The sequence below is a fragment of the Camelus ferus genome, chromosome 1 (genome assembly GCF_009834535.1).
Source record: "Camelus ferus isolate YT-003-E chromosome 1, BCGSAC_Cfer_1.0, whole genome shotgun sequence".
Classification (NCBI taxonomy): Eukaryota; Metazoa; Chordata; class Mammalia; order Artiodactyla; family Camelidae; genus Camelus; species Camelus ferus.
Window position 1 is genome coordinate 64,395,025 of NC_045696.1, and position 13,101 is coordinate 64,408,125.

The 13,101-nt window shown below is 39.0% G+C and overlaps 1 protein-coding gene across 1 annotated transcript; it reads left to right on the forward strand.

Annotated features, from left to right (window-relative positions):
* Nucleotides 1-12,279: 12,279 nt before the first annotated feature.
* Nucleotides 12,280-12,841, forward strand: LOC102510980 (60S ribosomal protein L24-like). The gene has a single exon (XM_032470763.1). It carries the CDS (start codon nucleotides 12,318-12,320, stop codon nucleotides 12,789-12,791), a length of 474 nt encoding a protein of 157 aa, XP_032326654.1. The 5' UTR covers nucleotides 12,280-12,317; the 3' UTR covers nucleotides 12,792-12,841.
* Nucleotides 12,842-13,101: the final 260 nt, after the last annotated feature.

Below are 13,101 nucleotides of genomic sequence, written 5' to 3' on the forward strand. Positions count from 1 at the left end.
AATACTGTAAATCAACTGTATTCAATATTAAAAATGAAAAAAAAAAGACATCAGAGCATCATTGATGAAGGAGATGTCATTGAAAGATATATAGGGTATTGCTAAGCAGAGTCAGAGGAAAAGTTACTAAAAATACTTAACATTTGAAAAGGAATGTCCAGGGTCATGTAAGAGAGGCTGCACAGGTTGTGTGATGGGAGATAAACCTTGGTATGGAAACCATGACTATTATAGTATCAGTTGGGGATTACCAGGAGGACAGCAAAAGTTTTTATTCAGTTTGTATTTGAAGATTACTGACAAAACTCTAAGGGGTAAAAAGAGTAGAAGAAAATACATCTTGCCCTGTTCAAGAGGAGAAAGATGTGCTCCCCAGTCCACTCCACCAAAACTCAGGTCAGGAGGATGCTGTCTTAGTCTGCAGAGCCAGAAAGTGAGAGTTATGTGTTCATCACGTATTATAAGGCTGTGATACGAGGTGATCAGACAAAAGAACCCACACATTTCTGCTGAATGCTTGGCAGATATGTTTCATATCTGTCAAGGCATGGAATGATAGTTCGCTCTTCACTTGCATTAATACATTATGCATCTTCACTTGTGAGGTTTAAGTCAAACCTGCGACTTTCTGAAAGTTACATTCCCCCTCTGAACCTCAATTTTTTTCTCTAATATGGATAATGATACCTACTTCACAAAGATCTTGTAAGCATTAAGCAAGATAACACATATGAAAGTGTTTGTTAGCTACGAAGTGTAATTCAAATGTTATTGTTATTATAATAATTCTTTGTTCTTTCAGTGGAAATGACAGAAAAAATACTCTGTACTGTTTTACCAGGAGGTGGCAGCATGTTGTTTGCTACACATATCTGCTGTCTTTTAACCTAGAGGGTATTTTTTGGAGACTTCTTCAGGCAGCCATGGGATCTCATGGGAAAGTATATGAGTTTGAAGACCCTGATTCTTTTTTTTTTTTTTTGTCTTATTTTGTTTTGTTTTAGGCTATAAGGGGACTAACATATAGAAAAGTTGCAAGCAGCCAAGTCTTATTAGATGCTCAATTGAGGAGAAAACATTTGTTCTCCAGCCTCACCCCTGCAGGAGATGCAACATTCCAGGCCTCACATTTGTTTGTGGCTTTTTTTTTTTTTTTTTTTTTTTGCTTTTATAATATTATACCTTTCTTTCTGCCTGGTGTTTGAAGCAGGGACTTATGCTTTGTTTTTATAAATCTGACTAATATTTTTATCTGATTGCCTTGTTTCTTACATGTTGATCCACATCAGCAGACTCACATACATCAGCTGAACGCTCTCTGGCTGCAGATATGATCTGAAGAGCATTTCAAAAATGGTCATGTCCTGCAAGATCTTACAGTCAGTCTTCTTGGGAAGACCAAGTATAAAAGAGCTTGAAAACAATTACAAAATAACACATCAACCTGAACAAACAACGGTGCTACTGGCTGCATATTGGAGGCCCTGCAAGTGCAGAAATGGTCAGAGTGAGAAAGGCCATGAGGCTTCTAGGAGAAATGGACATATCTTTATATACATTGAAATCCACATATTATTTCAAATCAAAATTTCTTTGTGATGTTTCACAAACTATCCCACCACACACACACACCCCCAAAACAAACCCAACACACCTTGCATACTATCATTCACCCAAAATGCTCTACTTATGTATATGAACGTATATTCTTAGAATAATATTTTTTTGATGTTCTTAAAATACATTATTTCTCATTGTTTCTTATAATGATGTACGACAACTGTCTAGATATATTGAAAAACAAAGGCTTCCGAGAACAGGGACTACATCTATCTAAATATCTCTGTAGTGTGTCTAGGAAAACTAAGTAGCTTTGTGGCAAGTAATTTTGCCAATAATGTAGAGATTTAATGTATGTCAAACCTAGGAACAGCTTTAAGCATTTTTTTAATTTCTTTCCAATACTCTCTACCTGGATAACCAATGTTCCCTAGACTTGGTTTTGCTTTCCATCTTGACAAAGATGATAGTACAATATTGTTGGTGCTGTAAGGAAACCCAGGTTGACTATGAAGTATGATCCAATTGATGTTTATTGGGTTTTCTTTTTTAATCAAATGTTGGGACAATGAGTCATTCTAAGTGAAGTAAGCCAGAAAGAGAAAGAGAAATACCATATGATATCACTCATATGTGAAAGCTAAAAAAAAGAAAGAAAGAAAAAAGGACACTAATGAACTCATCTACAAAACAGAAACAGACTTGGAGGCATAGTAAACAATCTCATGGTTACTGAGGGAAGGGGGTGGAAAGGGAAGGGATAAATTTGGGAGTTTGAGATTTACAAGTGTTAACCACTATATGTAAAAATAGATTTAAAAAACCAAATTTCTTCTGTATAGCTCAGGGAACTGTATTCAATATCTTGTAATAACCTTTAATGAAAAAGAATATGAAAATGAATATATGCTTACATATGCATGACTAGGACATTATGCTGTATACTAGAAATGGACACACTGTAAATTAACACGTTTGTAAACTGACTATACTTCAATAAAAATTAAATTTAAAAAATTAAGTTGGGCTAATAAAAGTACCTGACTTATAGTAACAAACTAACTAGAAAACCAAAAAGTGGGGGAATCCTTGAAGCATGGCTACCTCTTCTAAGTCATTCTAACCTTTTCCAGTCTACTCTGAATTTTGGATAATTTCTTCCTCCATATGGAAACATCATATTTTCCAATTTTCTGTTGTGAAAATCATTATTGTTTTTATATGAATTATATCTTTACTGGCCTCTTTTCCTGAGACAGCATGTGATGAAATGGTAATGAACCAAGTGTGTTCTAGAATCTGCACTAGACAAGCACACATTGCACTGAGCAGGGCCATTCCTCTAATGCACATGAGACTGGTCATGGAAGATCACCATAAAGAAGTTTCCACAGCATTTCTTTTCTCTCTAATTTGCTACAGACAGAGCCCTTTCCTCCATGAAAAAAAAAAAAATGGTAAAAGGATAAATGAGAATTCGTAAGGCAAGTCAGCTTCCAAAGAAAAAAAAAATCATTCCCAGATATGAAGGCAGACCTCCCCCTGCACAGCTGCAGGTGAGACAGAAGTCCATCACCAGGTTTAATATTTTAACAATGATGTAGGCATAAATACCATCATTATCAAATGTGATTCCATAAACCAGAGAGGCCGTGCCTGTGAGTTTCTGCATGATTAGGCTTTTGGAGAATGAAGAAGGAAGGCGATAGAAATGCAGTCAGAATTTGATTTGTATCATCTCAGAATTACAGGAAAGAAATGGTGACCAGTAGAGCATAAGAATTAGTGTTCAATCTCCCAAGAGAATTCTTTATAGTTAGAAAAACCCATACAGATTGTATACAATTAAGAAAGTACCTTCCATGAATTATTCATGTTGGAATTGAATCTTCCAAAATCTAAATGGGAGATTCACTGACCTATGAGAATACAGGTTAAATTCTGAGCTAGCATCACTTTATTTTTCCCGTTGCTGTTCTTATATATTCTGCAACATCCACTCCTCGGTTCAGGAAAAAATTCAGTGTTATCCACAGCTCCTTTTTAACATTGAAATCTCCTTGAGGGCCTATCTAGACCATTATATAGATAAGATGATTAATTTTCAAAGACAGTTAGTTGAGAATATTAAATGAGAAGCTGAATGAGTTTACTTCTCTGCTCAAAATTCCACAAATACATATATCCATTTGTTCTCTTTAACATTAAACCTCCTTTGTTAAAAATTTCATATCAAGCCCTTATGGGGAAAAAAATAGTATATTATGCAGTAGAGTGAAAGAAGATCTGTGTCTAATACATTTAGCCTGTCCCTGCACAGCTGCTTTGAAACATTTCCTCTTCATTCTACTGCCCAAGAGGCTGGAATAGCCTTGGGCTCCTCAAAGAGGGGCTGGGGAACTCTTTCAGCCTGTGTCTCATTAGCATCCCCGACTTCCGGCTTCCTCCTGTCACAACGCCCTCTGTGAGTGCCAGAGCCAGAGCACAAATGCCCCCTAGGGCCACAGTTACATTTTACATTACACTTAGTGGCTAATAAGTCATGCCATCATCACCAAAAGCATTTTTAAGCATCTCTTGCCAGAGGCAGTATATAATCCACAGTGCTTGCTCTATTGGTCTGTATTTCAATGGCTGGCCTGGGAGATTTTTCTAGAGCAGTAGGGCCCTTAAAGGAGCTGTAGGGTTAATAGACTGTCACAGGTTTGGGTATCACCAAGTTGACTGGTGCAGTCAACCCTGAGTCAAGTTATAACGCGGAGTCGCTGGTGCTGGACCTGTCCCAATCCAGAACTAATATGATAGAGCTCAGGTTCGATCCTGTCAGAATCAGAAAAGATCTGCACAGACTCAGCCATGTGCAGTAATGCTTGGTCCAGCTGGTCATAAATGGATGCCTATTCTTGCTCATGATGGGAATAATTGAGCATGTGTGAGTGGCTTCATGGAGCCTCCCATCACTCCTGGGGACCGATGAAAGCAAATTCACAGCATGTGCTCTACCAGTAATCAGAAAGAAATCCCGGGCTTGGAGAAGAAAGACATAAGCAGTTCAGGCTCCCTATTCACTGGTATGTATCACGGGCAAAACTGTTCATCACTATTGATTGCTTCAACTGTAAGATGAGGAAAATGGCCACGACCTACTTCAAGGTCATTGGAAAGCTCAAGTTTGGTAATATTTGTGAAAATGCTTCTCATAAGATGCAAAAAAATTATACACACATATTTGGAATTATTTGTGTTACATTATCATCTTTATTACTGGTGCTGATGAGATGCTTAATGTGTCCAAGAATCACTGGTAAGCTTGTTAAAACTCAGATTCAAATTCAGTAGGTCTGGGATGGGACCCAGGAGTCTGTATTTCTATTAAGCTCCTGGGTGATGCCAATAATGCCGGTCTGGGGACTGTACTTTACATAGCAAGGACTCAGGACAACTTAGGACCCTTAAAATGATACATGTCCAAAATGCTTCTGCATGTGACTCTGGGAATAAGGATCTGAACATCTTAGGTTATTTATTCTATTTTGACAATAAAGTTAGTTTTTACTTCGCACTGATCGCATGTCCTGAAGGCATAGGAGTCTGTCACATAAACTCAGTTGTGGACTGTGGCTTCTCTTACCATAAACCATGAATGCAGTCAAGGAATATTGACGAATGTCTTCTATACATTTTTTTTTTCCTTTAGAGATTTTGCTTTGCCTAAATACTCAGCTACCTTTTAGAGAAAATGCAATTCGGCAAGTCACTCTTGCCAGTCCTGAGAAATTATTTCCAGCAGAGAAGAGCTATGACCGGGCAGCCTGAGAAGGGCCTTTCCGTGATACGCGTCCACCAGGCCCAGCAGCCTCTCAGCGGCCGTGCTCAGTGTGAAATTCATCTTTGTCACAAATAGCAAATCACATGCTATGGAATATCACAATCTCATTATGGGATGTCATCTCCCAGCGCAAATACATTATTTTCACCAGATTTACAGACAGTGCAGGCCCATGTCATTGCCAGCCTGTGATGGATGGGCTCTCTCTGGCTATATCTGGGTGCGTGATTTACACATGGCAGGACCCTGACAGACATGGACCGCAGCCAGCCCCAGAAGGGCTCTGGAGAAGGTTTCTCTTTCACGGTCTCTTAAACACAAAACCCAGTAGTTGGAAAATGTTGTGGCACCTACATTAAAGGAAAGAAATAAGGACAACAAAAGTCTCACTGTAACACTTTCCTTCGCTCCTCATGTGTTAGAATTTATATCTCACAAGGGGACTTCGGTGGAATTCACCTGAAACCCTACTGGATAGGTCAGCAAAGAAACATTTAGTATTAAGTTCCATCCTATAGGAAAACTTGGCACCGTGTCCTATGTGAGAAGAAGCGTGTGCTACAGCATTTTGGAATTTCTAAGGCAAGCAAGTAATCTTACCAAGAGAACAAGACATAAATAATAACATGTCATGTTTTACTTGTGGCCAGTGTCTCTGGAAAGAGAGAATCAAATCTCATAGAGAAATGGAACAGAATAAGCCTCGTAATAGAGAATTTCAGTATTAAATGGATCTACCACCCCCTCATATCTTCTATTCAGAGATGTAATCTCTTCCTTACATTGTAGTTGGCTTAACTCTGCTTGAATACTTGAGGTATTGGAGAGATTACCGTTTCCAAATTTTTTTTCTTTTCATTTCTGAAATATTTGAACTGTTAGAAAGTTCTTATACGTTGTGAGTCTGTGTCTCCAATTCTCACCCACTGGTCCTGATGCCAAGTTGGGTGGATCAGAGGATAGGTCTATCTCATTATCTTCCCAGCCCTTCTCCTCTCTATAGTCTGCCTTCCATCAATGATAGTTGTATTGTCTAATATTTCTAATGCTGCATTGGTCCCTTTGGAAATTTAGTTTTATGATGGAGTAGCATCATACATTGAATTTCAATTTTTTTCAAATTCAGTTGCATGTGCTTATCAGAGAGAGACAGACAGAGAGAAACAGAGACAGCAAACCAGAATAGCAAGCAAGAGAAAGAGCAGTTAACATCCTAAATAAAGCTAGTGATTCTGTCCTTTGCCCCAGTGATTGTGCGCCACAGGATAATTTGTGAATCTATTTTCTCTGTTGGCTCAGTTCCCAGGTGTCTTCCACGGTATAGGCAACTTACCATATTGAACGTGCCTTAATTATATAAGATGACAGTTTTTTTGGTATAACATGGCATCTAAACATGAGCCAACTACTTCATTTGGCAAACTACTAATATTTGGCAAGTAATATTAATTTTAAACTAAGGGTATTAGTCTTCTATTGCTGCTGCAATAAATGACCATAAGGGTAGTGATTTAAAACAACACAGATTTGTTATCTTCCTGTTTTGGAGAGTCAGAAGTCTGAACGTAGGTCTTACAGGCTAAAATCAATGTGTCAGCAGGACTTCGTTCATTCTGGAAGCTCTAGGGGAGAATCATTCCTCGCTTTTCCCAGCTTCTAGAGGCTGTCTGCACTCCTTGGCGTATAGTCTCCTCTCAGCAATAGCATGACTTCAACCTCTGCCTCCACCCTCATGTCTCCTTCTCTGCCTCTGCCTCTCCAGCCTCCCTCTTTTAAGGACTCTTCTGATCACATTAGGCTCAACTAGAATCATCCAGACTAATCTCTTCATCTCAAAGTCCTTAATTTCATTTGTAAAGTACCGTTTGCTATGTACAATAACATGTCCACAGGTTTTAAGGATTAGGATGTAAACTTCCTTTGCGGGGTAAAGGGCAATATTCAACCCACTGCACTATGTTAAAGCAGAGGCAATTCTGCACTTTCTAATATAAATGTGTACTTCCTGACCTATAAAGATGATGGAGTAAGAAAATCGCAGGTGCCCCGGATTCTGATCTTAGCATCTCTCCCTCCATTGCCTAACTATGATTAGGGGTGACTCACTTCCAAAGCTGGAAGGAGGGTGACATGAGGAACCCAGGGAGCACAACATTAGGTGGTACCCACACTCGGGTGCCAACTTGTATTCACACAACCCTGAGAACGAGGGCCTCCTTCAAGTTCTAGGTGCCTCACATGCCTTTTCATAGGCCCTGCTACACTTTATCTATCTTTGGATCCTACATCACTCTATGCCTTGATTTTCTCATCTGTAAAATTGGGGCATAAAGTTAATCATTACTCTTTTCTATCTTGCTTTCTTTGTTTTGCTTTGTCTCGTAAGAAATAAACGAGCAGGTGGATGTGAAGGTACTCTGTCAGTAGTAAAATGCTACGGATTCTTTTTCTTTTTTTATTTTTGGTTTTTCCTTCTTTTTTATTTTCACATTCTTTTTCACTCTAAGTTACCACATGATACTGAGCACAGTTCCCTGTGCTATGCATTCATTTATGACAGCCAGTTTTTTTAAAGCATGAGGGTAGAATAAGTGACACTTCTTACTTTTCACCCAATTAATGTAAAAGTTAACTCACGCAAACAAAAAGAATTAACATCTATATTTACAAAGATAAATCGCGAATGTCCAAAGGAACTGTATTCGTTTATGACAATGATTTTTCAACCTTGGCTGCACACTGGAATCACCCAGGGAGCTTTACAAAGTGCTGATGGCTGGGTCTCGTCCCCAGAGACTCTCATTTAATGGGTGTGGGGTGCAGCCCAGGCACTGGGATTTTTAAAACTCCCCAGCTGACTCTAATGTGCAGCCAAGGCTGAACGGCGCTGCTTAATGACTTCTTTAGAAGCCTCAGGAATGTGTTTTGAATTGATATAAAGTTTGTGGAGAGTAGAGAACATACTTTTTCTGTTTGCAGAATGGATTCCATAGAATCAACATAATAGGCAAAATTCACAAAATCATATTCTGATTCACATACAGAACTTTTCTGTTAACATAGAGGAGGCACCTGAACATCAAAATGCAAGTAAATGCGTGTTTTTGACAAAAAGAAAAGTATTGTGGATAGCTAAAAAATAAATAAATAAATAAAAAACAGGCTAAAACAGTGTCTCTTTTAGAGATGAATTTCTACCTAATATAGAGGTTCTTGATATTGACCCAGGCAATTCTAGGTCTGGTGGCCCAGTAGAACCAACTGAGGAGGTTTTAAAACCCTTATGCCCTAACTGCACATTGGATCAGTTAAGTTAAAATCTCTGGGGATGAGATCCACGCATCAGAGTTTTTAAAAAATTTCTCCATGTGCCAACAAAGCAAGAACCCCTATCCCAATGCACTTAAAATCAAAATCGGTATGACCAGTATTCATTGAGAAAAGGCCACTTATTATCAGGAACTGCAGAGGGCTTGCTCCCCACCCTCTAATCACCCAGTCTAGTGAAGGAGAAAAACATGTCCACGGAGTCATAAGAGGTGAGAAGAGATGCAGTGAGAGCGTTGAGGAAGGCCACGCCATTGCTCCTTGGACAAGGAAGGCAGGGGAAGAGGAATCAAACAGACCACTGTGGGGTTCAGCAAGGGATTTGTGAAGGTGAGTTCTGAACGAGGCCAAGGGGGAGAAGGGCAGTTCTAGGAGATGATGTGGCTTGTGCAGAGGCTCAGAAACCCAAATGGAAGCAATTGACCATTATCATATAGGATTCCTAATTTTCTCAGAGTTAGTACAGGATGATCTAAACAATGCCTTCTTGACTAGAGGGCATTTTAGCATTCATCAAATCATTCAAACACGATTCTTGAAATACAACTTAGCATTAAAAGGGTCCCAACTACTGATAAACCCACAGAAGGACAGATCTCAAGGGAATTATGTTGACTGGAAAGAGTTTCAAAACACTTCACATCGTATGATACCATTTATACAACATTCTTGAAATGACAGAATTATAGAAAAAGAGAACAGATGAGAGGTTTCCAAGGGTTAAGGATGGGCAGGAGAGGGAGGTGGGTGGAGAAGAGAAAAAGGTGTAAATATAAAGGGATTGAAAGACAGAGATCATGGGGGTGATGGATTAGTTCTGTATCTTGATTGCCGAAGTTGTATCAACCTCAGATGTGACAAAATGGCATAGAACTGCATACTCACAACATGCCAATGTCAATGTTCTGCAGGATTTTGGGGGGTTTTTTTTGGTTTTTTTTATTGATGTTTAGTTGATTTACAATGTTGTATCAGTTTCTGGTGTACAGCATAGTGATTCAGCTTTACATACATATATATAGTCTTTCTCATATTCTTTTAAGAAAGACAAATCATGATTTCACTTATGTGTGGAATCTAAAAATATGATCCCAATGTTCTGGTTTTGACACTGTACTCTAATTAAGATGGACCAATGGAGGAAACTGATGAAGGATGCACTGGCCCTCTTCATACTATCTTTGCAACTTCTGGTGAATCTATAACTATTTCAAAATAAAAAGATTTTTTTCAATGAACTAAGAAAATAAAAATAGATTGTTGCAAAAGAAACCCCACAATTCTAACATTACTATGATTCAAAAGACAGTTTGGGGCCTCGAAAAGAGAAACAAAACATGTCTTGGTTTCCCTTTGATTCTTTTATTCTCTATTTCTCTATCCCTCTCCTTTCTGTGTTCCTTTCTTCTTCCATCCTTTCTTTTACTTCCTTTTCACTCCTGTCCTAATCTCATTCCTAAAAGTGACACCTTGAAAACTACATTTTAAGACTATTGCAAACAATAGAAGGATGAAAAACAGTAACAAAAGGCTTAAATGATAGAGAAAAGTTAGTGATGTTCTAACAAGTCTCTGTTGTTACTAGGCTGCAAACCCATTCTGAAAATTTGGTTTATAGTTTACACAGCAGGATACTCATATGCTGCTTTATTAATATGCTAACTTCAGGATAAAATAAGAACCAAATAACATCTCGATTACAATTACTTTAGCTTTTTTAATCTAATGGTGACCCATTAACAAGAAGGAACAAACTTTGGGGATGCAAATGAAAAATGCAGCTTAAATTTTAAAGTTTGGAATATTTATCTATTTTAAAAGGTGATTACTGACTGATATTTTAAACTGTGTTTTGCTTAACATTTGTTCATCTAACAAAAATAAAATGGTCCTTTTTTTATACCCTCTTTAATATTTTTTAATTGAGGGGGTGGTTTTGTTTTTCTGGGGGAGGGGGGCATGAGGTAATTAAGTTTATTTACTTAGTTTTAATTAATTTTTTAATGGAGGTGCTGGGGATTGAACCCAGGACCCCATGCATGCTAAGCACACACTCTACTGTTGAGCTATGCCCCCCCAAAATGGTTCTTTATGGAGAGATTCCTATATTAAACCCAAGAATGCATCTAATAGAAACAGGCACCTCTGCTGCAGCTGAGTGCTCATGAGAAATCATATCTAAAGCAAACCACATTTTTCTTTTGATTTCCAAGTTAATGACAGCGAGAAGTGGGGTGATTGCAAGTTCCCCTGAGGACTGGCAGCAGGCTCAGGCCTCAGACTGAACCCAGGGCCCAATGTTAGGATCCCCTGCTCTTGACAGTAGACACATGCTGCAACTCAGAGGTCTTGGCACTTTCTCTGTGAGATTCCCAGAGCTGTCAATAAATCATTCCTTGATCTTTAAATGTCGTAACTTACAGCTCTAAGTAAATAAGAAACATACATCTAAAATCATTCAACGGGATCAGTGGCTTTTGTTCAAACAACAAAAAAGAGACTGAGCTTTTTCTTTTATAAAGGAAATCACATACCTCAGAACACCTAAAAATATCTTTTAATTGAAACGCATATGAATATCCCTTAAGGAAAAAGAAGAAGCTAATTATACTAAGAGATTTAATGAGATTATCACATACCTTAATACCTAGAGTCACTGTGGACTGTTTTTTAATTGTTAGGGAAATCTGTACCTTTCTTGACTTAAAGAAAATGAATAAGGGGCCCACAAGTTTATTGGAAACCACTTTATTAAGTTCTTACAACTCGAAGCCATCAAATGGAGTCAAATCATGACAAATCTAGAAAAACAAGTTGTGAATTTAAAGAGATTCCGAGCTTTCCTGAAAGTGAAATATAAAGCAAATGTGCCAAGAGCTACTTTCAAAAAATGACACCCTAGGATGTCAAATTTCAAATCCTAGGATGCATTGGCAGCCTCTCCTGCCTGAGAGGACCAACTCTGTCACTGGAGATCTTCTGCATCCTGGAGGGGACTTTTCCTTCTAGCCTTTCTCTGGCATCTCCTGTCCAACTCTGCCATTCAGTTACCCCCGATTCTCTCTGGTCTAGATGGTACCCACGCTCCCCATTCTCCATGCCTTTCCCGTAGCAAGTATTACCCCTGCTAGAAAAGCTTCCTCACTCCCTCAGCATCCATTTGTTGAGCATCAGCTGTCTGCCCAAAGCAGACAAAAAGATAGACAGGGTCCTTACCTTGATAGAGCTTAACTGTAGGTGAGGTTGGCAGATAAATAAACAAGCAACCAATAATTAAACAAGATCATTTTGGATTCTTATTAGAGCTGTGAAGGAAATCAATAGAGCAATGTGATAGAGGGTAGCCGGGGCAGAGAGGCAGGGCTTCAGGGAAAGCATCTCTGAAAAGATGACATTAAACTAAGAATCAAGGAATAAAAAGGAGCCTGCCGTGCAAAGAACAGGAAAAGAGCATCCCAGGCAGTGGGAGAGAAAATGTGACGGCTCTGTGGTGGGAATGGAATTGGTAAGTTCAGGCAACTGAATTGAAAGAAAAATGACCATAATATAATAACTGATCCCACTCTTCACCATCTTCCCTTCTCCCGGCCCATTCGCAACCATGAAGGTCGAGCTGTGCAGTTTCAGCAGGTACAAGATAGACCCAGGACACGGGAGGTGCTATGCCAGGACCGATGGGAAGGTTTTCCAGTTTCTTAATGCAAAATGTGAGTTGGCTTTCCTTTCCAAGGGGAATCCTCGGCAGATCAACTGGACTGTCCTCTACAGAAGAAAGCACAAAAAGGGACAATTGGAAGAAATTCAAAAGAAAAGAACTCGCCGTGCAGTCAAATTCCAGAGGGCCATAACTGGTTCATTTCTTGCTGATATAATGGCCAAGAGGAATCAGAAACCTGGAGTTTGGAAGGCTCAACAAGAACAGGCTCCCAGGGCTGCCAAGGCAGCCAAAAAGGCTAAGCAAGCACCTAAAAAGACAACAGTGGCTGCTGCAAAGGCTCTCACAAAGGCCGCACCTAAGCAAAGGACTGTGAAGCCTGTGAAGGTTTCTGCGCCCCAAGTAGGTGGAAAACACTAAGTTGGCAAATGGGTTTTTTAAATAAAGATCTCACTATGAAAAAAAAAAAACTGATCAGTGAGGTCAAAGAAGTGGGACTGCATAGGGTTATGTGGGATCTACATGCCATGAGAAGGAGCTTATGTTTTGCTTATAGTGAGATGGGAAGTCATTAAAGAATTTAAAGCATCAAAATCATATATTCAAATTTATATGTTAAAAATATTACTCTGGCTTCAGTATAGATAGAGCATTTGAAATGGTGGGGGCGGTGTAGAGGACAGAAGCCGGAAAATCTGTTAGAAAGTTATAGCCATAGACCAGGAAAGAG